Source organism: Triticum dicoccoides, chromosome 5A (assembly GCF_002162155.2).
Source record: "Triticum dicoccoides isolate Atlit2015 ecotype Zavitan chromosome 5A, WEW_v2.0, whole genome shotgun sequence".
Lineage (NCBI taxonomy): Eukaryota > Viridiplantae > Streptophyta > Magnoliopsida > Poales > Poaceae > Triticum > Triticum dicoccoides.
Window position 1 is genome coordinate 545388372 of NC_041388.1, and position 25091 is coordinate 545413462.

Genomic DNA, 25091 nt, shown 5'->3' on the forward strand with positions numbered 1-25091 from the left:
TTGGCAGGTTGTATTTAATCAGTGTACGGACGGACGGAGGACGACAGAGATTTTCCTCGCACGTGCCGCGGATAAGGAGCCGGCGCAGCACGTCCTCTCGCTCCCTTACCCGACAAGCAGGGAATCCCGCGCGGTCGAATCGAAATTTGGACGCACCATTGCAAAATTGCAATCGTACTCAAATTTACAGTGCAAACATTCAGCTGCAATGTGAATCTCTCTACCAGCTGCAATGTGAAAACGCACATGCTGAGCATCTCTCCAATCACTTGCAATGTATATACTCTCGCTGTCAATCAAGCGCCGAAAGCGATTTACACGATCAGAAGTTCAGAATTACTGTACAGTGCAAAACATGAAACATGCAAGGAGTGGTCGCGAAGGAAAGAACCTCTTGAAAAAATCTTGCTTGGACGTCCACCGCTGCCGCCGCGAGCACAGGAGCTACCTACCATCTGCCTATTTAAACCTCGCCCATCAGCCCTTCTGGTCGCGTCAACAAACGAACTCGTACGTGCTACTAAAGTTTGCACCAAGCTTAGCACGTTCAACCATGTCCAAGGAGGAGGTGATCGCCGGCGGCGACACGGCGGACGTGGCCGTGGAGAAGGCGCCGTACTGGGACCCGCCGCCGGCACCTCTGCTGGACACGAGCGAGCTGACCCGCTGGTCGCTGTACCGCGCGGTCATCGCCGAGTTCGTGGCCACGCTCATCTTCCTCTACGTCAGCCTCGCCACCGTCATCGGCTACAAGAGCCAGTCGTCCGTCCAGGCCTGCACCGGCGTGGGGTACCTCGGCGTCGCCTGGGCCTTCGGCGCCACCATCTTCGTCCTCGTCTACTGCACCGGCGGCGTCTCAGGCACGCACATATGCACACGTCCATCTCTCTCTGCAACAACTTAACACACACATGGATACGATACGTGAACTGTCGAGTGTGTGCTGCTGCAGGTGGCCACATCAACCCGGCGGTGACGTTCGGGCTGTTCGTGGGGAGGAAGCTGTCGCTGGTGCGCACGGTGCTGTACATCGTGGCGCAGTGCCTCGGCGCCATCTGCGGCGCCGGCATGGTGAAGGGCATCGCGGGGGCCAGCTACGAGACCCTCGGCGGCGGCGCAAACACGGTGGCCGACGGCGTCTCGGTCGGGGCGGGGCTCGGCGCGGAGATCGCCGGCACGTTCGTGCTGGTGTACACCGTGCTCTCCGCCACCGACCCCAAGCGCACCGCGCGCGACTCCTTCATCCCCGTGCTGGTGCCGCTGCCCATCGGCTTCGCCGTGTTCATCGTGCACCTGGCCACCATACCCATCACCGGCACCGGCATCAACCCGGCCAGGAGCCTCGGCGCCGCCGTCATGTACAACCAGCACAAGGCATGGAAGGACCACGTAAGTAAATCATGGTTAAGATGGGACGGATGAACGTACGTAGGTATACTCATCTCGTTGGTCGATTTTTTGTTTGCATGCAGTGGATATTCTGGGTAGGGCCGCTCCTGGGCGCGACAGTGGCTGCGTTGTACCACCGGTTCGTGCTGCGCGGCGAGGCCGCCAAGGCGCTGGGCTCGTTCAGGAGCACCGGCGCCGCCACCGCACGAACCTAATCATCAAATATACTGCGTGTGATCGGTCGAAGCTCGTTCATGCATATCCTGGCTCTAATTTAATTTGGTTGGTTATATGTAACTATATGTTCGTGATGTATGTCTCGATCGTGAAATTGTATTGTGTTGAACCCTGTAGCTTTGCATGGGCATGCATGCATGTGGCGTCTGTATTTGTTTCTTCCATTTTTGCGCGTCTGTACTTGATTAACTTGCCCAGCTGTGTGAGGTTGTCCGTGAATAATTACCACCCTAACACATGTTTTTTTTTAGCATCAGTACAGACACAAGCGATCATATACACGCGCATACACTCACCGTTATGAATGCACACACGCACACCCTACCCTTATGAGCACCTCACCTCGTCGTCGACGGGAACGTCTCCTCCCATTGAAAGCGCATCGCCGGAAATCCTGAAATAAATTCAGGAATAATGCAAGCACCAGAATTTGAACCCTGGTGGGTTGGTGATATCACTGTCCACCTAACCATCTCAACCACAGGTTGATTCGTACCCTAACACATGTTTGTATGTGAAAAGAAGGGGGAGAATAATATATTAATATTTTCAAAGATTTGTTCATGAGAAAACAATCTGACTAGCTAAGAATATGTGCTAGATTCCACCGGAAGAAGGAAAGAATGTGAAATCTGAATAACTAAGGGTGTGTTTGGTTTCATCCAATGGAATGAAATGGGCCCGACCAGTCCCTGGCCGCTCGCCTTTGGATGGGTTACGAACTGGAACGCACTCGTTCTCGGAAAAAGAATATTCCATCAATATTCAGAACACACTCGTTTCTCTGTTTTAGTGAATCCATGCAGAACGGCCTCTTGCTATGACCTCTCTCATAAGAGCATCTCCAGCCGTTGAGCCTTCTGGGAGACATTTTTTTTGCCGTTTGGGAGGCTGACGGCGAATTTTTTTGTCTGGGGTCAAGAAAGCATCCACTCATTGCCCTCCCACGCACCTCCGAACCGCCGAACCGGCTGGCGCTGCTCCTTCGTCAGAAGCTGCTGCTTCGTCTGCATGTCGGACATCTGCACATACGGCGGCGGCGGCACCACCATCGACGCCGCGAAGGGGTCCGCACCTGGCGCGGCGCTGCACATCGCCAGCGGCGGGGCAGGGCCAGCATGGGCGCTTCGGGCGGCCGCAAGGCCACGCTGCTCACGCTGCCGGAGAACGCCTGCGCGTTCGCTGCCGCTGCGTGGTTATACATGCCGTAGCATCGCGCGCTGGTTCGCGAGAGCGCTCGCCGACTCGACCAACACCGTCTCCGAGTGGGTTGTAATCAGCGGAGCCTCCGGCTCAGCATGCGCCGCCTCGCTGGCATCGTGCTCCTGCTCCACGGCAGCCGGCGGCTCCGCGGGCGCCGGAAGGGCCCTGGTGGCGTTCAAGTCGTACTCCTCCACCTCTGGCTCCAGAGCATCATCGACCCGGCCGCCTCCGTCGTGGCCAGGAAGGACGGCCGGCACCAGCAGCACCCGCAACACTGCACCATCATTGTCGGCACCATCTTCAGGAGCCGCAGCGGCCGCGTGACCAAGCTGCTCGACGCGCTGCGCCTCGTGTGCGCCGCGGGCGTGAAAGATCGTGGATGTCGCCTAGAGGGGGGGGGGGTGAATAGGCGTTTTAAAATAATTACGGTTTAGGCTTGAACAAATGCGGAATAAACCTAGCGGTTAATTTGTCAAGTACAAAACCTAAAACAACTAGGTTCACCTATATGCACCAACAACTTATGCTAAGCAAGATAAGCAACTATCTGATAGCAAGATATATGACAAGAAACAATATGGCTATCACAAAGTAAAGTGCATAAGTAAAGGGGCTCGGGTAAGAGATAACCGAGGCACACGGAGACGATGATGTATTCCGAAATTCACACCCTTGCGGATGCTAATCTCCGTTTGGAGCGGTGTGGAGGCATAATGCTCCCCAAGAAACCACTAGGGCCACCGTAATCTCCTCACGCCCTCGCACAATGCAAGATGTCGTGATTCCACTAAAGGACCCTTGAGGGCGGTCATCGAACCCGTACAAATGGCAACCCTTGGGGGGCGGTTACCGAACCCGTACACTTTGGCAACCCTTGGGGCGGTCACCGGAACCCGTCAAATTGCTCGGGACGATCTTCACAACCTAATTGGAGACCCCGACGCTTGCCTGGAGCTTTACACCACAATGATTGAGTTCCGAACACCACAAAGGTTGGGGTTAACTCCCCAACGACGCCACGAAACTTCGCCACAATGGAATATGGCTTCGAGGTGACCTCAACCGTCTAGGGCGCCCAAGCACCCAAGAGGAACAAGCTCAAGGGTACCAAGCACCCAAGAGTAATAAGCTTCTCAACTTGTAACTTCCACGTATCACCATGAAGAACTCAAATCGATGCACCAAATGCAATGGCAAGGGCGCACGGAGTGCCCAAGTCCTTCTCTCCCAAATTCCACCGAAGCAACAAATGCTAGGGAGGAAAATGGAGGAAGAATGAAGAAGAGAACATGAAGAACTCCAAGATCTAGATCCAAGGGGTTCCTCTCACATAGAGGAGAAAGTGATTGGTGGAAACGTGGATCTAGATCTCCTCTCTCTTTTCGCTCAAGAACTAGCAAGAATCATTGGAGGAATTGAGAGTTAGCAAGCTCGAAGAAGGTCAACGATGCGGGAAGAACATGAGCTAAAGAGATAAGGTTCATTGGGGAAGAGGACCCCCTTTTATAGGTGGGGAAAAATCCAACCGTTATGCTCACAGCCCGCACAGAGCGATACTACCGCTAGGGCGGAAGTACCCCTTTGAAAAACAACAACGAGGAGGCAAAAGGCCAGTAGAACCACCGGAGCGGTACTACCGCTCATCCTCACGGTACTACCGCTCGACCTCACGGTACTACCGCAAATGGTAGCGGCACTACTGCTTGCGAGTGGTAAAAAAAATACTTCCGTGCCTACTTCCACTGAGCAAAACATGAGATTTTGGTCTGGAGCGGTACTACCGCTTAGGAGCCGCGGTAGTACTGCTCTGGAGCGGTAGTACCGCTCTAGAGCGGTAGTAAAAAATTACATCCGCTCTAGCCATGGTAGTACCGCTGCAGCCTTTACCAAAACAGCCACAACTTTTGCAAACGGACTCCGAATTCAACGAAACCAAGTTTGTTGGAAAGCTAACAACATGGGCTAACACAATCTTGATAGAAATATCAATAAGAAGCAAATGAAAAAAGGACCATAATAAAATGGTGAGAACCCTTCCTCGGAAAAGACCGGTAAAACCTCCAACACCTCCAACATCATAGAAGATGCATGCGAACTCCATTTTCGATGAACTCAAGCTTGTCATCAAGATGACCATAAGCTCTAAGACTCACAAAGAGAACCAAACAAGAACCAAGAAAGATGATGCAAGGATGCAATGGTTTGATCTCTCTACGAATGATACGATCAAGCTACTCATCGAGAGCCCCCCTTGATAGTACGGCAATCGATCCTATGACCCGGTCTCCCAACTACCATCATAACCGGTAAAATAGAAAACCTATCAAGGGCAAACCTTTGCCTTGCACATGGTCCACTTGATCTAGATGACGACGATCTTGACTCCCTCAAGTTGGACCATCTTTTTTGATTGCGTTGGCTCGATGAAGACTAGTTGATTGCTCCCCCATACTCCACTATGGGTGAGGCACTCTTCCACACGTCTTCACAAGTCCATTGTCACCACAATGGACGACAAGCTTCAAGCATTTGATCTTTTCGTGATGCTTCACTTGAATTTGCACACCGCAACCTAACCCCACAAAGAACTCTCACGAAGACTATGGGTTAGTACACAAAGCGTAATGGACAATTCTTACCATACCATGGGATCACTTGATCCCTCTGTACATCTTGTACGCTTTATGTGTTGATCAACTTGATTCACTCTTGACTTAGTCTTGATCAACCTTAATTCTTTCCAACTCTCTTCATTTGGATGATGTCTTGAAGGTAAACATGAATTATCAAACAATCTTCTTCTTCAAGACATGCTCGCAATAAGCTCAACTCTCAAATGACCAATGTTTGGTTAATTCCTTGAATAACACCTTGGTCGACACAAACTCTCCTTGAAACCAACACATGTACTCCAAGAAAAGCCTATGGACAAAACCTTCAAATATAACTCAAGGCAACCATTAGTTCATAGAAATTTTCATTAATTACGAAAACCAAACATGGGGGCACCGCATGTTCTTTCAATCTCTCCCATTTTGGTAATTGATGACAATCATTTTCAAGAGAGTTTATACAAGAAATTATGCATCACCAAGCAATGCAACAACCAATAATGCGTGCGTATGAGATGCAAATGCTTAGGAATAAAACCAAAGCAAGGAGAAAACTCTGAAGACTTCTCCACAAAACTCTCTGAAACTTCTCCCCCATTGGTATCGATTGCCAAAATGGGCGAAAAGCTTAGAAGGCCAATATGAATTGTGTTCCTCCATAAATTGTGTATTTCTCAACAGGAGAGTGAAATGCAGTACACATATCCAACGGTAATACTTGGAGGAAGGCCAACTATATTGAGGCACCAAGATTGCTAAAGGAATGTTATGCCAGAAGGACATAACAAAGAGAGGCACAAGCAATCAAGCAATCAAAAGGTACCAATTGAAGCAAGCAATCAACCGATATCAATTAAACCAACTAGACCAAATATCCTACGAGCTACATGAATAAAAGATATTATGATATGAGCAAATGAGTGTTCTAAAGAAACTAGAGAGACTCCCATGATTTGTGCACACATAAGAATATTTGAATTTGGATACAAAGTGCACAAAATAGGATCATAGCTTCCCCAAAATCAATCTATACATACTAATAAAGCAAGGTGCGTTTCTCCAATTTTTTCATCCGTTCACCATCAAAATTTATTTTTCTATCCGAGGTGGTACTAAACTGTTGTGCGCCCATCTGGTTTTATTTTAGGAATATGGATTTTTTACTTGGGCTGCACATGCTGTGGCCCAGCCAAGGCAGCCCACTTATTTAACTGCTCATGAAGCTGCAAAACCTCTATTTGACGCACAATGCGGCGCCAAAACTGTGCCGGCCCGTTTCGTTTATTTTCTAAATTTATTTTTTTATCTTATTTTGTAACTAAAACTTTTCAATGATTCTTGAAAAAAACCTAAACTTTTCAAAAAAGTTCAGAATTTTATTTTTTCAAATTTCATAAAAAAACAGAATTAGAAATATTGTGTTTCTGTTTTTAAAAATGTTTGGAAAAAATATATATCTGAATTTTTTAGAAATTCAGGGCATATTAAACTTTTTTCCAAAAAATATTTATGTTTTCAAAAATTGTTTGGGATTTCAAAAAAATGAATTTTAAAAAACATTGCAAATTTGAAAAATATTCTTGTTTTAGTAAAATGTTCACAAATTTAAAGTAATGTCCACGGTTAAAAACACATTTCATAAAATTGTTCTGAATGTTCAAAACATGTTCCATTTTCAAAAGTCGGTCACGACTTCAAAAAATGTTTATATTTTCATAAAAGGTTCATGTCTTTAGAAAATGATGTTATTTCAAATTTTGTTCATGTATTTTTTCAAAATGGACAGGATATTAAAAACATTGTTCGTAATTTCAAAAAATGTTCACTTTTCTAAAAATATTGGCAATTCATATTTTTTCAAAAAATTATTTTTTTTATAAATCTGACGTTACAGTATGTTCTTAAATATTTGTGCTGACCATTGGTTAGCAGTAGGTGTTTGTTTTCATGGCTAGCAGCACGTGGTCGAGTCTTTAAGGTTATGTTTGATTGTTCGACCCATCATTTCTCCAGATTATTATTCGTGCCTTGCAAACACAGGTCATTTCGGTGTATGCCAATAGCTGGCCCAGACGCAATCGGTTGTGCGTTCCACGCGCTATTTGATGCAACTAGCGTCATATAGTAACTCCCACGTAGTTGCCCCCCAAAAAAGCAAAAATATACATATAGATTTTGTTTCGTCCATTCCACACGTAGTTTCTTTTTTTTCCCCAACTGGACCTACCACACATTTCTTTTTCTGTCACACCGACAAGCAGCAAAAAATTAAGGGCACAAGGGTATTGAACTATGAGCCTCCCTATCGTGTTGACTATCTCCTCCCATTATTGACGGCCGCCGCCCACATCGTTCCATTGACACAAGGTTGAACTACCACCGCGACGATGCCAGGAAGGAGGACAAGTGACAATATAGAATGGGCGTTGTGTTCACATAGAGGACGTGGAAGAGTGTGTGCGGGGATGTGACGTATGCTGACATATTATTTTCACCTCATTGCAATGCACAGACATATGTGCTATATGATTTAATTTATGTAGCTCTTTGAAGTTTGACCTTTATTTTCGAAGGATTTATTTTTTCAACAATTTCTCAAAAAACAAGCAGTCAGAAACTATGTATATGACTATTTTAGAATCATGCCTAGGTCTACAATTTTTGTAGCAGACTTACTTGCAAATTATATTTGCAACACCGACAACAGTTTGGTTGACGGATGACGTGACTATAGGCGAGGCGCTAACCGATGACACCCAACTAACGCGGCCGAGCACTACTGCCGACTATCTCCTCCCATTATTGACGGCCGCTGCCCACATCGTTCTACTGACACAAGGTTGAACTACCACCGCCGACGATGGTAGGAAGGAGGATAAGCGACAATATAGATCTGGCGTTGTGTTCACATAGAGGACGTGGAAGAGTGTGTGCGGGGATGCGGGGAATGCTGAGATATTTTTTTTCTCCCGTTGCAACACACGGGCATATTTCCTAGTAGAAACTTACACCAAGTGCAAGTGAGCATATAGGAAACTAAGCCTAGTACTTGCAACAAACACATGGTTGAGCAACAAGTGAAAGAGGCAACTTAAGAATGGGCTCAACCAAAATGATGTGTGTGAGTCAAGGCAATGCACTTGAGAATACTAAAGAACGGATAAGCATTAAACATCAATAAAGTCTTGAAAGAATGAGGCACATGGTGCAAGGCCTATCATTCTCACACACAACTAGCAAATGGGTTCACAAGCTTACTAATAAGCATAAAAAGAACCTATGCTTGTGACAACCCGTGGTGAAGATAGAAGATGAAAACCCCATCAAGATGAGAGATACCAATTAAGATGGCAAAAGCCTCGTAAAGATAAGCATGAGGAAAAAAGTCTTCACCACACAAGAGTGCATCAAGATGCAACGAGATAAGACACGCATTCAAGGAAAAAGCTTTCACGGAGCCACCAAAGAAATAATATAAGAGAGACAAGGTGGACGTGAAAGAAAGGATATCAACTAGATATGCAACTTTTCTCAAGTGTATAAGATTCTAGGTAGACGAAATCATGATTATATATATCTACAAAGAAGGATGTACACCCGAAATACTTGCAACACGAGGAACAAGATATCCACAAGGAAATCATAAATATACCAATAAGATATTTGCTTGAAAGCATAGCACATGGCTAGATATGGTCTTATTGTATATAAATGAATTCCTACTACACAACCATCAAAGACATCACAACTAGCAACATGAGATCATCGTTGAGATGCTTTGAGAAAGGAAACAAGTATCACAAGATGGAATGAATATCATGCCAAGATGCAACCTACACAAGGTTGAATGCAAGAAAAGAATGCATGAATAGATACTTGTTACCGAGATATCATTGGAAGGATGTAGAAGAAACCACTTGAAGGTAGTAGATAGTAGTTCATTGAGCATCCTAGCTTGACTCCAATAAGCACATGGTGACACCACCTTCCTTGTGAGTGAGCCGAGCATCCAATGCATCTCCAATTGTTCCTAGAACAACAACACAAACAAAATGGTACCCAGCTCATTGGGACCAAAGAGTTAGAAACACCAACAATACTGAAGGAAATATGCCCTAGAGGCAATAATAAAGTTATTATTTATTTCCTTATATCATCATAAATGTTTATTATTCATGCTAGAATTGTATTAACCGGAAACATAATACATGTGTGAATACATAGACAAACAGAGTGTCACTAGTATGCCTCTACTTGACTAGCTCGTTAATCAAAGATAGTTATGTTTCCTAACCATGGACAAAGAGTTGTTATTTGATTAATGGGATCACATCATTAGTTGAATGATCTAATTGACATGACCCATTCCATTAGCTTAGCACCCGATCGTTTAGTATGTTGCTATTGCTTTCTTCATGACTTATACATGTTCCTATGACTATGAGATTATGCAACTCCCGTTTGCCGGAGGAACACTTTGTGTGCTACCAAACGTCACAAGTAACTGTGTAATTATAAAGGAGCTCTACAGGTGTCTCCAAAGGTACATGTTGGGTTGGCGTATTTCGAGATTAGGATTTGTCACTCCGAATGTCGGAGAGGTATCTCTGGGCCCTCTCGGTAATGCACATCACTTAAGCCTTGCAAGCATTGCAACTAATGAGTTAGTTGCGGGATGATGTATTACGGAACGAGTAAAGAGACTTGTCGGTAACGAGATTGAACTAGGTATTGGATACCGACAATCGAATCTCGGGCAAGTAACATACCGATGACAAAGGGAACAACGTATGTTGTTATGCGGTCTGACCGATAAAAGATCTTCGTAGAATATGTAGGAGCCAATATGAGCATCCAGGTTCCGCTATTGGTTATTGACCGGAGACGTGTCTCGGTCATGTCTACATTGTTCTCGAACCCGTAGGGTCCGCACGCTTAAGGTTTCGATGACAGTTATATTATGAGTTTATGAGTTTTGATGTACCGAAGGAGTTCGGAGTCCCGGATGAGATCGGGGACATGACGAGGAGTCTCGAAATGGTCGAGACGTAAAAATCGATATATTGGACGACTATATTCGGACATCGGAAAGGTTCCGAGTGATTCGAGTATTTTTCGGAGTACCGGAGAGTTACGGGAATTCGCTGGGACAAGTATTGGTCCTTATTGGGCCATACGGGAAAGAGAGAGGGGCTGCCTAGGGCAGGCCGCGCGCCCTCCAAGGCCTAGTCCGAATTGGACTAGGGGAGGGGCTGCGCCCCTTCCTTGTTTCCTACTCCTACTACATGGAAGGACTCCTAGTTGGACTAGGAAAGGGGGAATCCTACTCCCGGTGGGAGTAGGACTCCCCTAGGGCGCGCCATAGAGAGGGCCGGCCCTCCCCTCCTCCACTCCTTTATATACAGGGGCAGGGGGCACCCCATAGACACACAAGTTGATCCACATGATCATATTCTTAGCCGTGTGCGGTGCCCCCTTTCACCATAGTCCTCGATAATATTGTAGCGATGCTTAGGCGAAGCCCTGCGACAGTAGTACATCAAGATCGTCACCACGCCGTCATGCTGACGGAACTCTTCCGCGACACTTTGCTGGATCGGAGTCCGGGGATCGTCATCGAGCTGAACGTGTGCTAGAACTCGGAGGTGCCGTAGTTTTGGTGCTTGATCGGTCGGACCGTGGAGACGTACGACTACATCAACCAAACGCTTCCGTTGTCGATCTACAAGGGTACGTAGATCACACTCTCCCCTCTCGTTGCTATGCATCACCATGATCTTGCGTGTGCGTAGGAATGTTTTTTGAAATTACTACGTTCCCCAACAGTGGCATCTGAGCCTAGGTTTTATGTGTTGATGTTATACGCACGAGTAGAACACAAGTGAGTTGTGGGCGATATAAGTCATACTGCTTACCAGCATGACATACTTTGGTTCGGCGGTATTGTTGGACGAAGCGGCCCGGACCGACATTACACGTACGCTTACGCGAGACCGGTTCTCCCGACGTGCTTTGCACATAGGTGGCTTGCGGGTGACAGTTTCTCCAACTTTAGTTGAACCAAGTGTGGCTACGCCCGGTCCTTGCGAAGGTTAAAACATCACCAACTTGACAAACTTTCGTTGTGGTTTTGATGCGTAGGTAAGATTGGTTCTTGCTTAAGCCCGTAGCAGCCACGTAAAAATTGCAACAACAAAGTAGAGGACGTCTAGCTTGTTTTTGCAGGGCATGTTGTGATGTGATATGGTCAAGACATGATGCTAAATTTTATTGTATGAGATGATCATGTTTTGTAACCGAGTTATCGGCAACTGGCAGGAGCCATATGGTTGTCGCTTTATTGTATGCAATGCAATCGTGCTGTAATGCTTTACTTTATCACTAAGCGGTAGCGATAGTCGTGGAAGCATAAGATTGGCGAGACGACAACGATGCTACGATGGAGATCAAGGTGTCGTGCCGGTGACGATGGTGATCACGACGGTGCTTCGAAGATGGAGATCACAAGCACAAGATGATGATGGCCATATCATATCACTTATATTGATTGCATGTGATGTTTATCTTTTATGCATCTTATCTTGCTTTGATTGACGGTACCATTATAAGATGATCTCTCACTAATTATCAAGAAGTGTTCTCCCTGAGTATGCACTGTTGCGAAAGTTCTTCGTGCTGAGACACCACGTGATGATCGGGTGTGATAGGCTCTACGTTCAAATACAACGGGTGCAAAACAGTTGCACGCGCGGAATACTCAGGTTATACTTGACGAGCCAAGCATATACAGATATGGCCTCGGAACACGAAGACCGAAAGGTCGAGCGTGAATCATGTAGTAGATATGATCAACATAGTGATGTTCACCAATGAAACTACTCCATCTCACGTGATGATCGGACATGGTTTAGTTGATTTGGATCACGTGATCACTTACAGGATTAGAGGGATGTCTATCTAAGTGGGAGTTCTTAAGTAATATGATTAAATTGAACTTAAATTTATCATGAACTTAGTCCTGGTAGTATTTTGCAAATTATGTTGTAGATCAATAGCTCGCGTTGTTGCTTCCCTGTGTTTATTTTGATATGTTCCTAGAGAAAATTGTGTTGAAAGATGTTAGTAGCAATGATGCGGATTGGATCCGTGATCTGAGGTTTATCCTCATTGCTGCACAGAAAAATTATGTCCTTGATGCACCGCTAGGTGACAGACCTATTGCAGGAGCAGATGCAGACGTTATGAACGTTTGACTAGCTCAATATGATGACTACTTGATAGTTTAGTGCACCATGCTTAATGGCTTAGAATCGGGACTTCAAAGACGTTTTGAACGTCATGGACCATATGAGATGTTCCAGGAGTTGAAGTTAATATTTCAAGCAAATACCCGAGTTGAGAGATATGAAGTCTCCAACAAGTTCTATAGCTAAAAGATGGAGGAGAATCGCTCAACTAGTGAGCATGTGCTCAGATTGTCTGGGTACTACAATCACTTGAATCAAGTGGGAGTTAATCTTCCAGATAAGATAGTGATTGACAGAATTCTCTAGTCATCATCACCAAGTTAGTAGAACTTCGTGATGAACTATAATATGCAAGGGATAACGGAAACAACTCCCAAGCTCTTCGTGATGCTGAAATCAACGAAGGTAGAAATCAAGAAAAACATCAAGTGTTGATGGTTGACAAGACCACTAGTTTCAAGAAAAGGGCAAAGGGAAGAAGGGGAACTTCAAGAAGAACGGCAAGCAAGTTGCTGCTCAAGTGAAGAAGCCCAAGTCTGATCCTAAGCCTGAGACTAAGTGCTTCTACTGCAAAGGGACTGGTCACTGGAAGCAGAACTACCCCAAGTGATTGGCGGATAAAAAGGATGGCAAAGTGAACATAAGTATATTTGATATACATGTTATTGATGTGTACTTTACTAGTGTTTATAGCAACCCCTCAGTATTTGATACTAGTTCAGTTGCTAAGATTAGTAACTCGAAACGGGAGTTGCAGAATAAACAGAGACTAGTTAAGGGTGAAGTAACGATGTGTGTTGGAAGTGGTTCCAAAATTGATATGATCATCATCGCACACTCCCTATACTTTTGGGATTAGTGTTGAACCTAAATAAGTGTTATTTGGTGTTTGCGTTGAGCATGAATATGATTTGATCATGTTTATTGTAATACGATTATTCATTTAAGTAAGAGAATAAATTGTTGTTCTGTTTACATGAATAAAACCTTATATGGTTACACACCCAATGAAAATAGTTCGTTGGATCTCGATCGTAGTGATACACATAATCATAATATTGAAACCAAAAGATGCAAAGTTAATAATGATAGTGCAACTTATTTGTGGCACTGCCATTTAGGTCATATTGGTGTAAAGCGCATGAAGAAACTCCATGCTGACGGTATTTTGGAATCACTTGATTATGAATCACTTGATGCTTGCGAACCATGCCTCATGGGCAAGATGACCAAGACTCCGTTCTCCGGAGTGAGCAACTGACTTATTGGAAATAATACATACTGATGTATGCGGTCCGATGAATGTTAAGGCTCACGGCAAGTATCGTTATTTTTTGAACTTCACAGATGATTTGAGCAGATATGGGTATATCTACTTGATGAAACATAAGTCTGAAACATTTGAAAAGTTCAAAGAATTTCAGAGTGAAGTGGAAAATCATCGTGACAAGAAAATAAAGTTTCTAGGATCTGATCGCGGAGACAAATATTTGAGTTACGAGTTTGGTCTTCAATTAAAACAATGTGGAATAGTTTCACAAACTCATGCCACATGGAACACCACAGCATAATGGTGTGTCCGAATGTCATAACCGTACTTTATTGGATATAGTGCAATCTATGATGTCTCTTACCGATCTACCACTATTCTTTTGGGGTTATGCATTAGAGACAGCTGCATTCACGTTAAAAGGGCACCATCTAAATCTGTTGAGACGACACCGTATGAACTGTGGTTTGGCAAGAAACCAAAGTTGTCGTTTCTCAAACCCAAATCGGAAAAGTGTGTCTTCATAGGATACCCAAAAGTTACTGTTGGGTACACCTTCTATCACAGATCCGAAGGCAAGACTTTTTTTGCTAAATTCGGAAACTTTCTAGAGAAGGAGTTTCTCTCGAAAGAAGTGAGTGGGAGGAGGTAGAACTTGATGAGGTAACTGTACCTGCTCCATAATTGGAAAGTAGTTCATCATAGAAATCTGTTCCTGTGACTCCTGCACTAATTAGTGAGGAAGATAATGATGATGATCATGTAACTTCGGATCAAGTTACTACCAAAGCTCGTAGGTCAACCAGAGTGAGATCCGCACCAGAGTGGTACGGTAATCCTATTCTGGAGGTCATGTTACTTGACCATGATGAACCTACGAACTATGAGGAAGCGATGATGAGCCCAGATTCCGATAAATGGCTTGAGGCCATGAAATCTGAGATAGGATCCATGTATGAGAACAAAGTGTGGACTTTGGTGGACTTGCCCGAGGATCAGCAAGCCATTGATAATAAATGGATCTTCAAGAGGAAGACGAACACGGATAGTAGTGTTACTATCTACAAAGCTAGAATTGTCGCAAAAGGTTTTCGACAAGTTCAAGGTATTGACTACGATGAGAGTTTCTCACTCGTATCTATGCTTAAGTCTGTCCGAATCATGTTAGCAATTGCCACATTTTATGAAATCTGGCAAATGGATAAACAAAACTGCATTCCTTAATGGATTTATTAAAGAAGAGTTGTATGTGATGCAACAAGATGGTTTTGTCAATCCTAAAGGTGCTAACAAAATATGCAAGCTCCAGCGATCCATTTATGGACTGGTGCAAGCATCTCGGAGTTGGAATATACGCTTTGATAAGTTGATCAAAGCATATAGTTTTATACAGACTTGCGGTGAAGCCTGTATTTACAAGAAAGTGAGTGGGGGCACTACAACATTTCTGATAAGTATATGTGAGTGACATATTGTTGATCGGAAATAATGTAGAATTATTCTGCAAAGCATAAAGGAGTGTTTGAAAGGAGTTTTTCAAAGAAAGACCTCGGTGAAGCTGCTTACATATTGAGTATCAAGATCTATAGAGATAGATCAAGACGCTTGATAAGTTTTTTCAATGAGTACATACCTTGACAAGTTTTTGAAGTAGTTCAAAATGGAACAGTCAAAGAAAAAGTTTCTTGCCTATGTTACAAGGTGTGAAGTTGAGTAAGACTCAAAGCCCGACCACGGCAGAAGATAGAAAGAGAATGAAAGTCATTCCCTATGCCTCAGTCATAGGTTCTATAAAGTATGCCATGCTGTGTACCAGATCTATTGTATATCATACACTGTGTTAAGAGAGGGAGTACAATAGTGATCTAGGAGTAGATCAATGGACATCGGTCAAAATTATCCTTACTGGAATAAGGATATGTTTCTCGATTACGGAGGTGACAAAAGGTTCGTCGTAAAGGGTTACGTCGATGCAAGTTTTGACACTGATCCAGATGACTCTAAGTCTCAATCTGGATACATATTGAAAGTGGGAGCAATTAGCTAGAGTAGCTCCATGCAGAGCATTGTTGACATAGAAATTTGCAAAATACATGCAGATCTGAATGTGGTAGACCCGATGACTAAACTTCTCTCACAAGAAAAATATGATCATTTTTGGGTCTTAATCACATAGCAATGTGAACTAGATTATTGAATCTAGTAAACCCTTTGGGTGTCAGTCACATGGAGATGTGAACCAATCACATAAAGATGTGATCTATTGATGTTAAATCACATGTCGATGTGATCTAGATTATTGACTCTAGTGCAAGTGGGAGACTAAAGGAAATATGCCCTAGAGGCAATAATAAAGTTATTGTTTATTTCCTTATATCATGATAAATGTTTATTATTCATGCTAGAATTGTATTAACCGGAAACATAATACATGTGTGAATACATAGACAAACAGAGTGTCACTAGTATGCCTCTACTTGACTAGCTCGTTAATCAAAGATGGTTATGTTTCCTAACCATGGACAAAGAGTTGTTATTTGATTAACGGGATCACATCATTAGTTGAATGATCTGATTGACATGACCCATTCCATTAGCTTAGCACCCGATCGTTTAGTATGTTGCTATTGCTTTCTTCATGACTTATACATGTTCCTATGACTATGAGATTATGCAACTCACGTTTGCCGGAGGAACACTTTGTGTGCTACCAAACGTCACAACGTAACTGGGTGATTATAAAGGAGCTCTACAGGTGTCTCCAAAGGTACATGTTGGGTGGCGTATTTCGAGATTAGGATTTGTCACTCCGAATGTCGGAGAGGTATCTCTGGGCCCTCTCGGTAATGCACATCACTTAAGCCTTGCAAGCATTGCAACTAATGAGTTAGTTACGGGATGATGTATTACGGAACGAGTAAAGAGACTTGCCGGTAACGAGATTGAACTAGGTATTGGATAGCGACGATCGAATCTCGGGCAAGTAACATACCGATGACAAAGGGAACAACGTATGTTGTTATGCGGTCTGACCGATAAAAGATCTTCGTAGAATATGTAGGAGCCAATATGAGCATCCAGGTTCCGCTATTGGTTATTGACCGGAGACGTGTCTCGATCATGTCTACATTGTTCTCGAACCCGTAGGGTCCGCACGCTTAAGGTTTCGATGACAGTTATATTATGAGTTTATGAGTTTTGATGTACCGAAGGAGTTCGGAGTCCTGGATGAGATCGGGGACATGACGAGGAGTCTCGAAATGGTCGAGACGTAAAAATCGATATATTGGACGACTATATTCGGACATCGGAAAGGTTCCGAGTGATTCGAGTATTTTTCGGAGTACCGGAGAGTTACGGGAATTCGCTGGGACAAGTATTGGTCCTTATTGGGCCATACGGGAAAGAGAGAGGGGCTGCCTAGGGCAGGCCGCGCGCCCCCCAAGGCCTAGTCCGAATTGGACTAGGGGAGGGGCTGCGCCCCTTCCTTGTTTCCTACTCCTACTACATGGAAGGACTCCTAGTTGGACTAGGAAAGGGGGAATCCTACTCCCGGTGGGAGTAGGACTCCCCTAGGGCGCGCCATAGAGAGGGCCGGCCCTCCCCTCCTCCACTCCTTTATATACGGGGACAGGGGGCACCCCATAGACACACAAGTTGATCCACTGATCATATTCTTAGCCGTGTGCGGTGCCCCCTTTCATCATAGTCCTCGATAATATTGTAGCGATGCTTAGGCGAAGCCCTGCGACAGTAGTACATCAAGATCGTCACCACGCCGTCGTGCTGACGGAACTCTTCCCTCACACTTTGCTGGATCGGAGTCCGGGTATCGTCATCGAGCTGAACGTGTGCTAGAACTCGGAGGTGCCGTAGTTTCGGTGCTTGATCGGTCGGGCCGTGGGGACGTACGACTACATCAACCAAACGCTTCCGTTGTCGATCTACAAGGGTACGTAGATCACACTCTCCCCTCTCGTTGCTATGCATCACCATGATCTTGCGTGTGCATAGGAATTTTTTTGAAATTACTACGTTCCCCAACAAATACATAGGACAAACTCCACATAAATATGTGCATATAGATATGAAGAAGAATTTTATGCACATATCATCCAATTTGAGACTTGGTGGAGTTTCCCCTATATATTGGGTCAAAAAGAAAGCATGCCAAAGATACTACATGAAATTAATATGCATGCTCAAGACTTTCAAGAACCGATACCAAATGAAAAAGAAAAAACAAATAAAGAAAAGATACCAAATGAATAGAACATCACTTGGAGGATATTCATAAGAGATACATCAAGGAATGAGATATCCATTGATACCCACTAGATAAAAGATATCAAACCCCCAAAAGAGAGGATGGTTCCAAACAAACTAAGCTCTCTACAAAGTTTCATGATGGCACAAAGTACCAAAAATAAACGACTTGCCTTCCACCAACACACACTTGATAAGGATCACAAGATGAGTGTTTTATAGAAAATAGGATAGCTCCCCCAGGACTAGTGCATTATAGAGAATTTGCATTTGAATACAAAATGCACAAGGTGGGATCACCACTTTCACTATATCTAGAAAACACTAGAGAAGATCAAGAAATAAACTAGTTCCACAAGTGGTATGGAAGACAAAGGGAGTTGATACAAACCTTGGCAAGAGAAAAGGCAAATAAAAGCAAAAGCCAATGTAAAGATGATCAATAAATTTCTACCACACATAAGAGAGTACCCATTGTCAAAAGACAAAAAGTATTTGGAAATAATTCCCGGTGATAGACAGCAAGGATATCCAACATCATCTTTACACCAAACACAACCAAATTGCAACTTGTAGAGCTAACATGCCACCTAGGAACAAGATAAGTTACAATATCAATTCTAGGTGACAATATCTCAAATGTACACATTTTTAGGCTTGTAATATGCACATAGCACATTACTCCCCCATAATGTGATACCAATAAAAACTTAACAAGAGGCAATAAGAGGATCCAATAAGAGATAATTAATGGACTATTTAGAAATTGAATTTCTTATGAGAAGACGTACCACATAGCAACTAGATAATCTTGTAATATCAATACTAGATGGTATTCCTCATGTACACACATTTATAGGATTGTGAGGTGCACAAAGCACATCACTCCCCCATAATGGGATATTCCATTAATCTCTCACAAGAGCCGACTAAGATACAAATAAGAAGCATAAAGGCTCTACGCATGACACACACGTACATGATGTGCAAACCAACACACACATACTTGATTGCTCAAGATAATCAAGTTGGAAGCAGAACATATACAAACACATGCAAGGAACGAAACCAAACATGCAAAGGGGCAAGTAACTATCAATGTAGACACTTTAAGCACGAGTTACCGCAAGGAGGAACATTGGATATAAGATAGAAACTTGATAATCCGAATGACTTGGCTTGAGACAATAAGAATGATGAAGTCCCCTTAATTCTTCATAATGTAGCCAAGTCTCCAATGACCTCCAATATCACCTATTGATCAAGTTTGAGCTTGTTGGTCCCCAACCAAGTTGGGTCCTAAGAGGTTAGTCACAATAGGCTTGGCTACCCAAATGGTTCTTTGCTTCAAACCACTTTGAGTACCAACAAACTTGGCAACCACATTGCCAACCTTATCCTTCCCAAGAGAAAAGACATCATCAATAATAATTGAGTTGGATAAGTTACCACTAGTGCATGAAGAAGCAATGTGACCTTTCTCACGACATAGGTAGCAACGTCTACTCTTCACTTTTTTCTCACTTGATTTCTCAACTTGAGAAGCATTAGCTTGAGTCTTCTTGGGAAGAGGCTTTTCTTCAACTTGAGGTTGAGCATGAGAATGAACTTGTGGCCTCATCCCTTGTTGCTTGTCATTAATGGCATTCTTCTTCAAAGGGCAAGATCTAACATGATGCCCTTCAATTTTGCACTTGAAGCAAATGATCTTGGCCAAATTCTTGACTCGTTTTTGGCCCTTCTTCTTGTTGCTCTTGGACTTCTTCTTATTGGAGTTGAATCCAAGTCCACCTTTGTCATTGGGGGATTTTTGTACACTCAAGATATTGTTGAGTGTGGCATTCCCTTCATGACACTTTTCCAAATCTTTCTTCAAAGAAGTGACTTGGGCCTTGAGCTCTTTGATGTCCTCTACATGGTTAGTATCAACACAAGCACTAGAGGAAGTATAAGCTTCATCTTTAGAGCAACAAGGAAAGGAAAGCAATTCATCACAAGATGTACCAATGTTATGCATGGATGAATCGCGAGGACTAGCACAAGGCAATATATCATTTTGAATAAAACTAGTGCTAGTATCCCGATGACCCACAAGTATAGGGGATCTATCATAGTCCTTTCGATAAGTAAGAGTGTCGAACCCAACAAGGAGCAGAAGGAAATGACAAGCGGTTTCCAGCAAGGTATTCTCTGCAAGTACTGGAATAAGTGGTAACAGATAGTCTTGTGATAGGATAAGTTGTAACGAGCAACAAGTAACAAAAGTAAATAAAGTGCAGCAAGGTGGCCCAATCCTTTTTGTAGCAAAGGAAAAGCATGGACAAACTCTTATATAAGGAAAAGTGCTCCCGAGGACACATGGGAATATCGTCAAGCTAGTTTTCATCACGTTCATATGATTCGCGTTCGGTACTTTGATAATTTGATATGTGGGTGGACCGGTGCTTGGGTGCTGTTCTTACTTGAACAAGCATCCCACTTATGATTAACCTCTATCGCAAGCACCTGCAACTACAACAAAAGTATTAAGGTAAACCTAACCATAGCATGAAACATATGGATCCAAATCAGCCCCTTACGAAGCAACGCATAAACTAGGGTTTAAGCTTCTGTCACTCTAGCAACCCATCATCTATTTATTACTTCCCAATGCCTTCCTCTAGGCCCAAATAATGGTAAAGTGTTATGTAGTCGACGTTCACATAACACCACTAGAGGCTAGACAACATACATCTCATCAAAATATCGAACGAATACCAAATTCATATGACTACTAATAGCAAGACTTCTCCATTGTCCCCAGGAACAAACGTAACTACTCATAAAGCATAAACATGTTCATAATCAGAGGGGTATTAATATGCATATAGGATCTGAACATATGATCTTCCACCAATTAAACCAACTAGCATCAACTACAAGGAGTAATTAACACCACTAGCAACCTACTAGCACCAATCTCGGACTTGGAGACAAGAATTGGATACAAGAGAGGAACTAGGGTTTTGAGATGAGATGGTGCTGATGAAGATGTTGATGGAGATTGCCCTCTCCCGATGAGAGGAGCGTTGGTGATGACGATGGCAATGGTTTCCCCCTCCGGGAGGGAAGTTTCCCCGGCAGAACAGCTCTGCCGGAGCTCTAAATTGGATCCGCCAAGGTTCCACCTCGTGGTGGTGGAGTTTTGTCCCAAAAGTTGCTTCTCTATTTTTTCTCAATGAAAGACTTCATATAGTAGAAGATGGTCATTGGAGAGCCACCAGGGGGCCCACGAGGTAGGGGGCGCGCCCTATGGGGGGGCGCCCCTCACCCTCGTGAGCAGGGTGTGGGCCCCCTGGTCTTAATCTTGGAGGATTTTTCATTATTTATTATAAGGTGTTCCGTGGAGTTTCAGGACTTTTAGAGTTGTGCAGAATAGGTCTCTAATATTTGCTCCTTTTCCAGCCCAGAATTCCAGCTGCCGGCATTCTCCCTCCTTATGTAAACCTTGTAAAATAAGAGAGAATAGCCATAAGTATTGTGACATAATGTGAAATAACAGCCCATAATGCAATAAATATCGATATAAAAGCATGATGCAAAATGGACGTATCAACTCCCCCAAGCTTAGACCTCGCTTGTCCTCAAGCGAAAGCCGATAACAATAAATACGTCCCCATGTTTAGAGGTAGAGGTGTCTATAAAAATAAAATACGGACATGAAGGCATCATGATTATTCTCATAACAGCAACATATATAGATATTGTCATATGATTACTTATGTTCAAGTGATGATGTATTCACAATGCGAAAGTATGAATCAGAAACCTTATTGAGAACCAACAAATTATAACCTCAGTCATTGAAGCAATTGCAATTTATCATAACATCAGAAAGAGTCTATGTCAGAGCTAAAAAGCAAGTCCACATACTCAACTATCATCTAGTCCTTCATAATTGCTAACACTCACGCAATACTTGTGGTTACGGAGTTTTAATCGGACACAAAGAAAGATAGGGGCTTATAGTTTCGCCCCACAACCTTTTACCTCGAGGGTAATGTCAACAATAATAACTCATGCCCCCTACATCCAATTAGATATATCTATCAGGATCTTCCAACACACTGTGCTTGCCAAAGGATAAAATGTAAAAAGAAAGGTGAAGATCACCATGACTGTTGCATAAGGTAGAAGATAATAATAAAAGATAGGCCCTTCGCAGAGGGAAGCAGAGGTTGCCATGCGCTTTTATGGTTGGATGCACGAAATCTTAATGCGAAAGAACGTCACTTTATATTGCCCCTTGTGATATGAACCTTTATTATGCAGTCCGTCGCTTTTATTACCTCCACATCACAAGATCGTATAAAGCTTATTTATCCCACACTAATCATACATATTTAGAGAAATTTTTATTGCTTTGCACCGATGACAACTTACTTGAAGGATCTTACTCAATCCATAGGTAGATATGGTGGACTCTCATGGCAAAACTGGTTTAAGGGTATTTGGAAGCACAAGTAGTATTTCTACTTGGTGCTGAGAATTTGGCTAGCAAGAGGGGGAAAGGCAAGCTCAACATGTTGGAGGATCCATGACAACATACTTTATCTCAGATATAAGAAAACATAACTCATCATGTTGTCTTCCTTGTCCAATATCAACTCTTTAGCATGTCATATTTTAATGAGTGCTCACAATTATAAAAGATGTCAATGATAATATATTTATATGTGAAGACCTCTCTTTCTTTATTACTTCCTATTAATTTTAACGATGACCAAAACTATGTTTGTCAACTCCCAACACCTTTTAAATCATCATACTCTTCCTATGTGAAGTCATTACTCTCAATAAGATCAATATGAACTTTTGTTTCTTTTTATTTCTTTCTCTTTTTTTTCTTTTATTTGGGATCACGGCAAAAATAAGCAAGCCCTTGACTCAACACTAATCTTTATTATATAGCTCATGGACTCGATTACATAGAGAAATCATAAGGCAAAACTCAAAACTAGATCATGCCATAAACTTTATTCTACTAGATCAAAATACTACTAATAGGATCGAACTAAAGAAAACGGTAAAGATAGAAGTTGTGATTGTGATACGATACCGGGACACCTCCCCCAAGCTTGGCGGTTGCCAAGGGGAGTGACCATACCCATGTTATTATATCTCCTTGGTTGGTGAAGAAGGTGTAGGTGTTGTTGATGATGCGAGATTGTCATCCATCTTCCAAGGCATAGGTTCACCATCATAGAAGGATGATCGATTCTCCGGAATCCTCGAATCTGCAGCCAAACTCATCCTTTTGAATCTATATTCATACTCACAGTTTTGGTTTTGCAGGTCATGGATTTGGGCTTGGAGGTGCTCGATCTTCTCATGTAGCTTGAAGATGGCCTCCTCGGTGTTCTTGGCATCTGGCTTGTAGTTGTTGGTGAACTTCGCGAGCATCGTGTGGCTAGCGTTAAGTCCACACTCTACCATCCCCTGGCACTTGAAAACTTGTTGCTCCATTGCTTCGAGCCTCGTCTCCACGCTTCCGGTTCCCTTTGGTCCCTCAGCATCGCGGATGTGCAGCAACCCATCACGCATCTCAATGGTTTGAGGGTGTCGCAGCACCTCCGCGAGGTAAGGGTTGATGACCTTCTCGAAGAACTTGTCCTTGGAAGCACTTGGGTACGTCATGATAATCTACATCTCTCAGAAAAATAGCTCGAAATAAGAACAGAAAATATTTGTGTGATACGGGAGTCAAAACCTTCGGGAGAATATATAGTGAATTTTTACCGAGCAAAATACGTATCGTGCAAGAAAACGGAGTTCGGAAGGCACACGAGGTGCTCACGAGGTAGGGGGGCGTGCCCAGGGGGTAGGGCGCGCCCTCCACCCTCGTGGGGCCCTCGTGTCCTTCCCGAACTGCTACTTAATTTTCTATTTTTCTAAATATTCCAAAACGGAGAAATATTGCCTTAAAAACTGTTTTGGAGTCGGTTTACTTACCGTACCACATAACCATTCCTTTTCGGAGTCTGAAACGTTCTGGAAAGTGTCCCTTATGTATTCCTCCGGGGTTAAGGTTTCAATAATATTGGTTTCAACATTTATGGGATTACCTGAGATATAATGTTTATTCTTTGACCGTTTACCACCTTCGGATTTGTGCCTTCGAAGTTGTTGATTTTTATGGCACTGGAACGATAGACCTCCTCGATAACATAGGGGCCTTCCCATTTAGAGAGAAGTTTTCCTGCAAAAAATCTTAAACGAGAGTTGTATGGCAGTACATAATCACCTACATTAAACACGCTTTTGTATCCTTTTGTCATGCCATCTTTTAACTTTTTCTTTAAACAACTTGGCATTTTCATAAGCTTGGGTTCTCCATTCATCAAGTGAGCTAATATCAAATAACCTCTTCTCACCGGCAAGTTTAAAATCATAATTAAGTTCTTTAATAGCCCAATAAGCCTTGTGTTCTAGTTCGAGAGGGAAGTGACATGCTTTTCCATAGACCATTTTATACGGAGACATACCCATAGGATTTTTATATGCAGTTCTATAGGCCCATAGTGCATCATCAAGTTTCTTGGACCAATTCTTTCTAGACCTATTGACCATATTTTGCAAAATTAATTTGACTTCTCTATTACTCAATTCTACTTGACCACTAGACTGTGGGTGATACGGAGATGCAATTCTATGATTGACGTCATATTTAGCAAGCATTTTACGGAAAGCACCATGAATAAAATGTGAACCACCATCAGTCATTAAATATCTAGGAACTCCAAACCTCGGAAAAATAACTTCTTTAAGCATTTTAATAGAAGTGTTATGATTAGCACTACTAGTTGGAATAACTTCTAGCCACTTAGT

At 43.2% G+C, this 25091-nt stretch overlaps 1 protein-coding gene across 2 annotated transcripts; it reads left to right on the forward strand.

Moving 5' to 3' along the window:
* The first annotated feature begins 497 nt into the window (after positions 1-497).
* Positions 498-1820, forward strand: LOC119302692 (probable aquaporin PIP2-7). 2 transcript variants are annotated; one of them, XM_037579737.1, is made up of 3 exons: positions 498-860; positions 953-1389; positions 1473-1820. In XM_037579737.1, the coding sequence occupies exons 1-3, from the start codon at positions 554-556 to the stop codon at positions 1602-1604; spliced, it is 876 nt and encodes a 291-aa protein (XP_037435634.1). In that variant the 5' UTR covers positions 498-553; the 3' UTR covers positions 1605-1820. The 2 variants fall into 2 exon arrangements, with proteins under 2 accessions (XP_037435634.1, XP_037435635.1); XM_037579738.1 differs by having other exon boundaries at positions 953-1382; positions 1417-1544.
* Positions 1821-25091: the final 23271 nt, after the last annotated feature.